The 12,154-nt window shown below is 39.6% G+C and overlaps 1 protein-coding gene across 7 annotated transcripts in view; it reads right to left on the bottom strand.

The window, feature by feature from the left end:
* LOC106878660 (connector enhancer of kinase suppressor of ras 2) overlaps window positions 1-12,154 on the bottom strand; it is a 158,195-nt gene that overhangs the window by 115,438 nt on the left and 30,603 nt on the right. For all 7 annotated transcript variants that reach the window (XM_089339186.1, XM_089339185.1, XM_052975589.2 and 4 more), the window contains 6 exons: window positions 11,767-11,930; window positions 10,666-10,895; window positions 3,787-3,919; window positions 2,933-3,052; window positions 2,066-2,122; window positions 1,128-1,196 (listed from right to left, as the gene is read on the bottom strand). In XM_089339186.1, the coding sequence (XP_089195312.1) occupies window positions 1,128-1,196; window positions 2,066-2,122; window positions 2,933-3,052; window positions 3,787-3,919; window positions 10,666-10,895; window positions 11,767-11,859 (702 nt within the window). In that variant the 5' untranslated portion in view covers window positions 11,860-11,930. The remainder of the gene's footprint in view (window positions 1-1,127; window positions 1,197-2,065; window positions 2,123-2,932; window positions 3,053-3,786; window positions 3,920-10,665; window positions 10,896-11,766; window positions 11,931-12,154) is intronic.

The following is a 12,154-nucleotide window of genomic DNA, read 5'->3' as shown; positions in this document are numbered from 1 at the left end:
CATTCTTCATTTGATATTACACTTCTAAAGATAACTAAGGGAGATAACTCTTGAGACCTTGCAAACAGAATCATTCTAAATAAGCAACGGGTATATTGTGCAAAAGGCTTCGTTGCAGCTCAGTGCAGTGTTGTCGAGTAATACACTTATATTAAAAAGCATGAAGTAAATAAATTAAATAACAAAATATAATGAAATTCTATGGCTTAGAAGTGTACGCATGTCGTAGTAGGAAGTGTAAGCTGACGTTTTGTGGTTGTCCAATTGTCACCTCATTGTGTAACAAGCTTAAACCAAACTTGCAAACATCACTGTATAATGCTTTTATAAAAGAAGACCACTAGTTTTATTGGACACGTTTCCCTTCTCTTCCCGCACCCCCTTTTTCTTCTTTTTTCTGATACCAGGAAAATACAATGGTGGGACTGAAAGACATTAAACACCAAGCTCTTTTGTCTCATCTTGTACCAAAGACTGAGGCAAATCTTAAATTTTGATATTCATCTTGAGGATAAGGCAGCTGGCACAATCGTCAGAGCACCGGGAAAAAACGCTTCACAGTCTTCTGTTCATCTTTATGGTCTGAGTTCAAATTCCACCGACCTCAACTTTGTCTCACAACATTTTGGGGTCAATAAAATAAGTACCAGTTGATTTCTGGGGTTGATGTAATCAACTTAACTCCTGCCCTCATCTTGCTGGCTTTGTGCCAAAATTTGTAACCAATATTTATTTTGAGGTTTCTGAAAATTCAACAGTCATCTAAGAAATATAGGCATGGCTAGGGGTGCAGTAATGGCTAGTTTCTACAGCTGCATGCCCTTCCTAATGCCAATCCCTTTATAGAATGTTCTGGGTGCTTTTTATGTGGAACCAGCTCCAGTGAGGTCACCAAGAATGTTGCAAGACAAGACCACTAAAATGGGGTTGGGGAAATACTATTGAGGGAAAGGGATTTATGCCAGGTGATAAAGGGACAAAAACAGGTTTTTTACTACAGAGGAGATACATGGCTACCTCTGTTGGAAAAGAAACATCTATACATTAATTATAATTAATTAACATTAATTATAATTATTATATTAACTAAAATTAATTAACATATTAATTATAATTAACAAACTCACCACTATCTGATTGTTCACTTGAATCACTTCATCTCCTTTCATAATCTTGCCACTAAGTTTGGCAGGCGACTGAAATGTAGAAGAAGATGGTCTCAGAAAGGAATTACATGTTTAGAGGTGATACATGTATGGCTGTGTGTGTGGGGGGGAGGGGGGAGTCCAGGGTTTCTACAGTTTAAGTTTATAGTCACATGTGTACTAGTTTGCATTGGTGCATAGAGGCGTGTGTGTGTGTGCGCTTGTATACATGGAACCGTGTGTCTATGTATGTATGTATACATACAGTCTCTTTTCTGTAAGTATACTGTATTGCAGTATGTACTAGTTTATGGATTTATTTCTTTGTTTATACCGGTTTGTATTGTGTATCATGTATGTGTGTGAGGAGAAAAACTGAATAGTTGGTAAAGGCATAAAAAATATCTGAGCACACACACACGAATAAAAAGTGGGAAATGGTAAAACTTGTCTTCGAATCAGCCAGTAAAAAGCTTCAGTAAAGACAAGATAAACCCTGTGGATGAAGTAAACCTGAAGCGTGATTGCTGTTCACCGAAGTGGATTTATGCAAGGGAGACAATCGTGTCAGAACAACTGGATATTTAGGATCTGGCGGCTCGAGCGAATAGTCAGAGACTCTCTGAGTAGGTTTTAACTAATGTAGTTGTTCCAGTGGTAATGTGGTGTTGAGGTGGCAGTGGTTGTAGTGTTATTGGTGCTGCAGTAGTAGTGTTGGTGACGTTGTGCTTGCAATGCCCATGGTGTTGTGGCTGCAGTGTTGGTGGTGTTGAGATGACAGTGTTGATGGTATAGTACCAGTGCTGTTGTGGTGACAGTAGCAATCAAATTGTAGTGGTAGTGTTAACAGTTTTGCGATTGCAGTGTTGGCGGCGGCGGTGGCGGTGGTGGTGTTCTTAGAAATTCGATATGTCACTTACCAGTTCCTTGATGTCCCCAATAACATGGATGCCATGATAAGACACAATGTGAAGGCCCTAAAATAGGACAGAGACACAATCAGTGATTAATTAAATGAATTAAACATTTCACACACACACACACACACACACACACACACACACACACACACATAATGCAGTCGTTAATTCTGTATCAATGCTAAAATCACCAAAATTAGTAATCTGAAGAATATTCAAATATTCAAATAATTTGGGTCACAATACATTCTTATTTCAGTCGTAAGACTGCGGCCCTGCTGGGGCACCACGTTTAACGGCTTAGTCGAACAAACTGACCCCAGTACTTATTCTATCGGTCTCTTTTGGCCAAGCCACTAAGTTATAGGGATATAAACACACACACACATATGTATATGCATTAGGCTTCTTTCAAATTCCATGTACCAAATCCACTGGCAAAGCTTGGTTGGCCCTGAGGCTATAGTATAAGGTGCCATGCAGTGAGACTGAACCCAGGACCAAGTGATGGAAAACAAGCTTCTTAACTACATGGCTATGCTGAGATTTTGCAACTAAAGTGTTCTGTGTGGTACCTTGGGCAAGTATCTTCTACTACAGCTTCAAGGCAACCAGTGCCATGTGAGTGAATTTGGTAAATGGAAACTGTATAGAAGCCCATTGTATATATTTATGTATATATTTGTATATATTTATGATGAGATTGTTTATCTTTTTTTAGAATGACATTGTAGGATAGGTGCGAGAGGCCAGATCTGGCCAGTTTAAACATAAAACAAGTAAACTATTTTGGCTGGATATGATAATGAAATAGAACAAAAAAAACTATTTTAGTCAAAATAAAGAGAGAAGGGTTGATGCACTTACCAATGTTTTTTCATCTGGTTTCTTAGTAATGGTGGCAAGTTCCAATGAAGCTGGTTGGAATTCTAAAGGATCTTTTGACTTAGTCACAATGTCATCACAAATAGTTGCTAGAGATGCACACTGAAACAAAAAATATTAAATTGACAGAGATTCTCACTTGCTTTCAAACAGATTGTCATTGGTTCTTTTAATGTCTCTTGTTTCAATCCTTGGAATATGCCATACTGGAGCATTGCCTTGAAGAGTTTCAGTCGAACAAATTAACAAGACTTTAAATTTTTTTTTTTTTAAGCTGGTATCTTTTGCTGAACTGGGGATGTAAACAAACCAACACCAGTTGTTAAGCAGTGGTGAGAGAAAAACACAAGTATATAAATATGTTTTACAATGGGCTTCCACAGTTTCCATCCCCCAAATTCATTCAGAAGGCACTGATTGCCCAGGAGTTTCAGTAAAAGGCTCCATGCAGTGGGACTGAACTCTAAACCACATGAAAACAATGCAAGCTTCTTAACCACACAGCCATGTCTGGGCTTATGCAGAACAAAGGAAATAAATTCCCAGCCACACTGTTCCAGGTTCAGTCCCACTGCATGGCACCTTGGGCAAGTGCCTTCTACCATGGCCCCAGGCCAACCAAAGCATTGTGAGTGGATTTGAAAGATGGAAACTGAAAGAAGCCCATTGTGTGTATGTGTGTGTCTTTGTTTTCCTCCCATCACTGCTTGACAACCGATGTTGCAAATTTTTTACACCCCTGTTACTTAGCAACTGATGACTAAAAGCCCATAAAAACCTTTTATCAGAATAAAAGCATAACCCATACATGTATGCATATCGCTATATATACTCACAGATTTCAGCATGGAGTTTTCATAATCTTGAATTTTATTCTTACAGGGAAGGGAGATGTCCAACAACTGAAGTCCCAACTTCACAATCGACTTGCGAAATAACTGTAGGTCGTACATCCCTTCAAATGGAGACCTGAAAAGATTAAGGACAAAAAGAACTTAATAAACAGGAACAAACCAGATGGAGGACAATATTTGTAATTAAAATGTATGCAGTGGTAGTGCAGGGCTAATAAGTACAAAATTGTTTGACCAATTAAGCAGTGTTGTTGTTGTTGTTCTTGCTTAGTGCCAGGTTAAACCCAATTCAGTAGATCCGTGATCAAAGATGTTCCAGTTTCCACCATCCCATTTAAGAATCTAAAATAAGTCAATTCGAGGAATTTAGTTGATCAAACAAGTGAATCCTTGTCAGCAAACAATTGAGATATATGACCACCACTACCAACACCACCACCACCACCACCATCATCACTGCTACCAGTACAACTGTTGCTGCCGCCACCACCACAACCATTAGTGTTTCTGACACTCATGTTAAAACCATTGAAAGTATCATTAACATTCTACAAGTAATTCTACCACTTGATGAGGTCAAAGGTAATTCTATCATTCAATAAGTGTATTCACAGTCTGGAACTTCTAAATTGGTTCTCAAATAACCTCTGGGTTTCGTTCTAAAGTCAAAAGCATGATTTGAAAACAGGAAACATATATAAGCTGACACAAGTGTTGGCATGGTTGTGTAGTTAAGAAGCTCATTTTGCAACTGTATGGTTTTAAGTTCAGTCCCACTATAACGCACCTTGTTCAAATGTCTTCTTTTATAACTCCTGGGCTGATCAAAGCTTTGTTAGTGGATTTGGTAAAGAGAAACTGTGTGGAAAAACCATCATGTGTGTGTGTGTGTGTGTGTGTGTGTGTGTGTGTGTGTGTGTGTGTGTGTGTGTGTGTGTGTGTGTGTGTGTGTGTGTGTGTGTGTGTGTGTGTGTGTGTGCGTGTGTGTGTGTGCGTGTGTGTGTGTGTGTGTGTGTGTGTGAGTGTGTTATGGTGAGAATGGACTAGCCAAACTCATATAAGTAGCAGCATGATTGACCGAGAGATGAAAAATCACAAGAAGTCGAAAGATGTCGTTTGTGAGTTCATCGAGTTGCAGGAAATTGTTGAGAAGTTGTTATAGTGTTTTGAAAGTTGTTTTGGATTTGTTACGTTTGTTGGCAGAGTATTTGGGGATACATCAAATGGGAGACAGTTGGTGTCTAACAAGTTCAATGGTGTCGTATATCACACAGTGATTAATGCACAACACAAAAGTGATTCACAGGAACCATGTCATAAAAGTGGCAACAAGTACATCACAACAATATATATTTACATCATTTACATTTGACGGATATCTGTCCTCATCTTGTTTGTTGTTAACACAACATTTCGGCTGATATATCCTCCAGCCTTCTTCAGGTGTCTTGGGGAAAATTTCGAATGTGGGTTCTCATTCCTAAAGGCATTTTTCGATTTTTTTATTATTCAGGTCATCATATATGATTTTGATTTTTTCATGAGTTTGATAAACAAACGAATTACTTTACAATAACATGTCTGTGGAATACTCGGTCACATACATGTTAATTCAAGGGAAGGTAATTCAGTTAATTAAATAACTGAATCCACCCTGTCAAATGACAGAATCCCACCACCACCACCTCTACCACCAGTATTTCTACAGTTTAGGTTCACCTATACCACGTAAGCAACAGTGGGTAAATGGAAACTGTAGCGAAGCTTGTTGTTAAGAGTGCATATGTCTGTGGGATATTCAACCACTTATATTAATTCATGATTTAATTCAGTTGTTGTAACTGAATGCTCGTTGTCGAACAATGGAGATCTGCTGCCACCATTCTGATCAATGTTGTTTAGCCTCCTGCAGTGCAAACATTGCCAATTCTAGGCAGATATCTTCAGGGGTGGTTGCAATCTGGCACAGGTGGCAAATAACAAAGTAGTGGCGTGTGTGTGTGGTCAGGTTACATAATCTAACATCCTGTGAATAGCAACACACAAGAACACAAGTACACACACACACACAAGCACACATACAAGAATATATGCGTATACACAACAATACACACGCACAAACAAGAACACACGCACACACAAGAACACACGCACACACACAAGAACACACGCACACACACAAGAACATATGCACACTTGCAAGAAAATGTACACACAAACACATGAATACAGAGACACAGAAAAAACACAAGAACTTATACACTTCCATATAAGAACAGAGAACACACACTACCACCACTACTGCCACCATCATCATCACCATTTAAAATTCACCATGTTCCATGCTGGCATGGGTTGGGCAATTTCACAGGATCTAAGGGGTTCAACAACATGCTGTAGAATTGAACCTGAAACCACACTGCGATGCCTAAGCCTCTATTCATTTTTGTTTTAATTCTGTAGATTTATCTATGCAGTGCTTCAACAGAAGAACTGAATTCTCCTGTACAAAGTAGAGTTTTTCTCACCCCCAAACATTAAATTTCCGTGAAGACATTCGCTGACCCCATCTAAGTCCATGCATTTATTTACATCTTTAGCGTAAACAGCATTCGTATCCTTTCTTTCTTTCTTTCTTATCTCAAAGATTACGTCAAGAAAAAAAAAAAGAAAATGGTGCAAGTGATATCAACAGCTGTACAAGACAATGCCAAGAATTAAAACACGCAGATAATGTACATGAGTCACAAAATTTACAACACAACCCCAGACTGCTGAAAAGGGAAAGCCACAGTACAAAGTTTTAAAACTTTTTGGTAATACGATTCTTTCTGAGGTTGACACAAGGCCAGCAATAATTTTGATGGAAAGAGACAGGTTGGTTACCATTACCCCACCCCCACCCTTACAATTCAACTGGTACTTATTCTATTGCCCCTGAAAGGATGAAAGGCAAAGCCAACTTTGGTGGAATTTGAACAGAGAATGCAATGAGTCAAAAGAAACACCGCAGAGCCTCTCCTCCAATGGTCTCATGAGTCTGCCAGTCCAATGCCTTGACTTTTGGTAATTTAATAAAAAAGAAACGGAAATCAGCAGAGTCGGTTGGGGTTGGTTTGTATTTATGACTTCATCTCTGTTCATCATCTCAGTGTTGATTTTTAGCATGGTGCTGTGCTGATGGTATCACCTTTACTGTTTCCAGACGTAAACATTAGACATAATAAAAATATCACAGCTGCTACATACATAAGATTATATATATACATATGTGTGTGTGTGTGTGTGTGTGTGTGTGTGTGTGTAGCTTGTATTCTTTGCTTGTTACTGTCATTGTACTGTGGCCATGCTGGGGCACTGCCTTGAAGAATTTTAGTCAAACAAATTGATCCCAATATATATTTTATTTAAGCCTATGCTTATTCTATTGGTCTCTTTTGCTGACCTGTTAAGTCAGAGAGACATACACACACCAACACCATTAATGGGGTACAAACACTGACACACACACACACACACACACATATATATATATATATATATGACAGGCTTCTTTCAGTTTCTATCAATCAGATCCACTCAGAAGGCTTTGGTCAGCCTGAGGTTATAGTAGAAACACTTGCTCAAGATGCCAAGCAGTGGGACTGAACCTAGAACCATATAGTTGGGAAGCAAACACTTTACCACACAGTCACTCCTGTACCTATGTACCATGACCATAAAACAAGAGGATCGATGTCAATAGAGGAAACACGAGCAAAGAGAAAACTCCAAACGCTTGCACTGAAGTGACCTTTACCCAAGGCAGACAAGAGCCGAGGGGTTCCACTGAACCTGGGGAGCAATGAGACAAAGCCCAGAACCGAAATGCAAAGCCTTATCAGCACCGCAAGTGAAGAGAACACCTGTTGGTTCAGACCAGAGCGAAACAAGACACAGTTAATGAGCGCCAATGAGAGAGTACGGGGAGAGAACGGGGGTGGGGTTCAACGTGGTTCTGTGAGTAGCAAGAAATAGCAACCAAATTTCTGTCACTCTCGCTTTCAAACTACAATCTGACAGTCTTTAAGAAAGAACGACATGTTGAACAATGCAATGTCCTCCTGGGTGGACTGTGCCAAGGAAAGGGACACAACAGGGTGGTCACAATCGGTATGTGGAACTGTGCAATCAGGTCTGACCTAGGGTTAAACAACAACACAATCATAATTGAGCCACATGAGATACACACACACACACACATACAGAGTTATCAAAATTACATCCTCCACCATCAACAAAATAAACATCAATGTTATCATCATCATCATCATCATCATTGTAGTTGTTACAACCCCCCCCCCATCCCCGATAACAACTGCTTCTCCCTCTCCCTCCTTTCACCACCTCTACCAAACATTTATCTACATATCAGCCTCACCAACCATGCCTCCCACCACAACCACCACCACTTCAAAGTGCAGCTATTATGTGAAAGCCAGTCTGAAGAAGACTCTATGCAGGCACTTGTTGATCTGCTAGAAATAGCAGCCAAATCTCTCTAATAAGAAGAATCCTTTCTACTAAAGGTACAAGGCCTGAAATTTGAGGGGAGGGGATTAGTCAATTAAATCGTCCCCTGTGCTTCACTGGTACTTAATTTATCGACCCCCAAATGGATGAAAAGCAAAAGTCAATCACAGCAGAATAGAATGTAAAGAAGGACAAAATGCTGCCAAGCGGTGTGCTAACCATTCTACCATCTCACCACCTTGATTAATAATAATCCTTTCTATTCTAGGCACAAGACCTGAAATTTTGGGGGAGGGGCCCAGTCGATTCCATTGACCACCGAAAAGATGACAGGCAAAGTCAGCCTTGGCGGAATTTGAACTCAGAACATCAAATGCTCAGAATTCTAGGACAATATAGTTCATGATATTCATAAAACAGAGGGTTGGTCATGGTAACTGGAACACTTTTGGTCAGAGACCTGCCTCTGTCGACCTAGGGTTAAACAACATCAACCTTAGATGTTTACAGATCAGCCCAGCAAATTGCTTACTGCTCTCTCACTCACTCTCTCACTCACTCTCTCACTCACTCACTCACTCTCTCACTCACCCACCTCCACTCCTCCCCTACCCCCCCTCAGACCCTCAGACCCTGATAGCAGCAGTTCACAGTTATCAATAATTGGGATTGAAAAAATTATGTCAAGGATGGGGGGGTGACAGGGGGAGAAAGCGATAAAGTGGGATGAAAAGGGGAGAGAGAAACGGGGGGGAGTGAGAATACCAGAGGATGCATGGATGGAGGGGTGGGGGAATAGCAATTACAGATTCTGTTCTTCACAATCAGCTAATTAATTATAAATGACGTCCAACTGTTCAATCATGATGGTGATGATGGTGGTGGGAATGACAGCAGTGGTTATGATGATGATGGTAGTGGTAGTGGCGGTGATGTGATAATGGAAAATTATAAACAAGACAGACAGAAGCTTAATATACAGCTGGCAGTATGATAACAATAATTGTTGTTATTGCTGTCAGTAAGTCCCAGGTCAACTAAGATCCAACAGATTAGCTGTTGTCTATCTGTCTTCTGTTTGTCTATCTCTATCTATCTATCCATCTACTTTTCTTCTCCCCAAACAGGACTATATCTATCTAAGACTACACTACCCAGCATGTCCTTTCTCCTTTTCTAAATAGCTCTCTTAGCTCCTCCAGTGTTTTCAGCACAACAAGCAACAAGCCTTCTCCAGACTCCCTAATCGCTCATCCTCCTCCTGGATCCAATCAAGGCCAACTCCTACCTCTATCACATCATCCCAGAACATACTGCACCACATCTTCCTTGGTCTTCCTCTCGGTTTCTTTCCTCCTCCATCACGATGGTAGCCTGTCTCTCCCACAGTAATCCAAGCAGATGGTCAGTAAGCCATCTCTCTACCACTTACTCACCATGGCCTGCAAACTTCCCCTGCCTGCTCTTCTCGGCACCTCCAAATAGAGTAGCATGAAAATTGCCAAAGTAATTTTTGCCTTTAATTCTCTTCTCTGGTTTGATGAAATAAGTATCAGCCAAATAAATGAAAATCCCATTTAATTAACTCCTAATTAATTAACCCCTCCGATGCCAACCAGCCTGAGACTACCCCTGGCTTTATGATATAAGCTTCCTCTTCTAAAATAATCAACTTTAAAACATTCCATCAAAATTTCAGGTTAATTTGGATTCCAAACACCAACTTCATAATGACAATGTTATTTTCATCAAATTCTTCGTTAACACATTTCTGTTGAGATGAAGAATTTAGTAAAATAATTGTCATTATTAAGCTCGTGTTTGGATCATGAAATTTTGAAGGACAGTTTTAATATAGATTACTTAAAAACAGAAAGTCATTATAACAGAACCAAACCAGTTTCAAACAGGTTGGTCACAAAAGGATTAAGAAAGATTTTACCCAGTATTTCAAACAATCACTTAGCCATTTTGTGATGATATTTCTGTTGAAATCAACCATCTTTCTTTCAATTAATTTTGAAAATAATGAAGAATTTAGTAAAGTAACTCATTATTAAGCTGATATTTAGAACATAAATTAGCATGTAATTTCGATGGCAGGTTTTTTGATCACTTTAACTTTCTCGTTACAATATTTCAGCTGAAAGACATGGGCTTGTTTTAATTAGTTTTGGAAATAATGAAGAATTAAGTAAAATATCTTTGTGTTTATTGAGTTGGTGTTTGGAATATGGATTATTATGAAATTTCAGAAAGTCTAAACAATAGAACCAGAGGCAGTTTGGTATGGAAAAGGTTAAGGGGTTAAGAATTAATGGCCAAAGGCTAATAAAAAAAGACACTCACCGGTCAAGCCAGGTCACAATTGGTTTCAGAGAACTGATAATATCACAGACTGCAGAGAGAATAGGTACAGAAATGGTTTGTTTTGAGGAATCCCGTCTGTTGGAAGAGACATTGCTCTTGTTTGCTGCTTCTTCAGCTAATTGTTTATTTAACACAGCAACCAAACACCGAGCTTTCACACTCAGCTGAAGCGCCAAAGACTGCAGGTTTTCAGATTCAAATCCATACCGCTGCAAAAAATTGGAAAAAATTACTAAATTCTGATAATAATAGTTTCGAATTTTGGCACAAGGCCAGCAATTTTAGGGGGAGAAGGTTAATTGATTACATCCCTCCACCCCCATACTTGACTGGTATTTTAACAACCCACAAAAGATGAATAATAAAGTTGACCTTGGTGGCATTTGAGCTCAAAACAAAGAGCCAGAAGAAATGTCACTAAGATAAGGTGCAGTGTGGTGAGGTCCCTAGTTTAGTCCTGCCAGCTCACCACAATAAGTCTTGCGCAGAAAGGGTACAAGCGCAGACACAACAAGGTAGCCCAAAATCTGCACTGGCTGCTATGTGAAAAGTATGGATATGAGGTAACAGGTGTTTGGTCCCTACGCCAGAAAAGGTAATGGACGGAAACAGGAAGGAAAAGATCCTCTGGGACTTTGACTTCCAGACAGACAAGGTGTTAGGGCACCAAAGGCCGGATATAGTAACCTTTAGGAAGGACAAACAAGGGTGCCTTATAATCGATGTGGCAGAGCCGGGGGGGGTCAACATATTATCATGAAAGAAAAGGTTGATAAATATGGAGACCTGAGAATTGAGATCTCCAAGATGAAGCAGCCGCAAGAGTCAAGCATAAAGGTTGTTCCTATTGTCATTGGAACGTTGGGTTCAATACCAGCCAACTTGAAGAAACATCTGGACGCTTTAGAAATACCCTTACATATTGTGTAAAAGCACTGTCAGTCAGAGGTCCTTGTGACTTGACAGACAGTACAAACCCTGCCGGTACACACAACATCTTCAATCGACAACATCACAATATTAGATACTGCACAACAGTTTCAATAATAATAATAATAATAATGACGATAAACAACTTACCAATGTTAGCAATAATCCAATAGATTCCAGGATCAATTCTTGGTGACCAACCTTGGTGACGTTGAGTTTCTCCAGGTCAAAATTGGACATCATGAACAATTTCTTACCATCAATGCCACTGTTTAAGAAATACTGGACATATGGTAGAACAACATCATCCAGACCTGAAAACAAATGGTAGAGGAGGGAAGTCATTAAAATAATGGTTTCCAATTTAGGAATGAAGCTAGCAATTTTGAAGGGAGGGGCATTAGTCAATAGCACCAATCGATCCAAATGCGAGTTGGAATCTGAAACATGGAAACTCAATAACGATAATAACAATAATAATAATCCTTTCTACTAAGGGCACAAGTCCTGAAATTTAGGGGGAGGGGGTTAAGTCACT

Source organism: Octopus bimaculoides, chromosome 21 (genome assembly GCF_046866305.1).
Source record: "Octopus bimaculoides isolate indiv1 chromosome 21, ASM4686630v1, whole genome shotgun sequence".
NCBI lineage: Eukaryota > Metazoa > Mollusca > Cephalopoda > Octopoda > Octopodidae > Octopus > Octopus bimaculoides.
The sequence above is the reverse complement of the archived record's forward strand: the minus strand, read 5'-3'. Positions and strand labels throughout refer to the sequence as shown.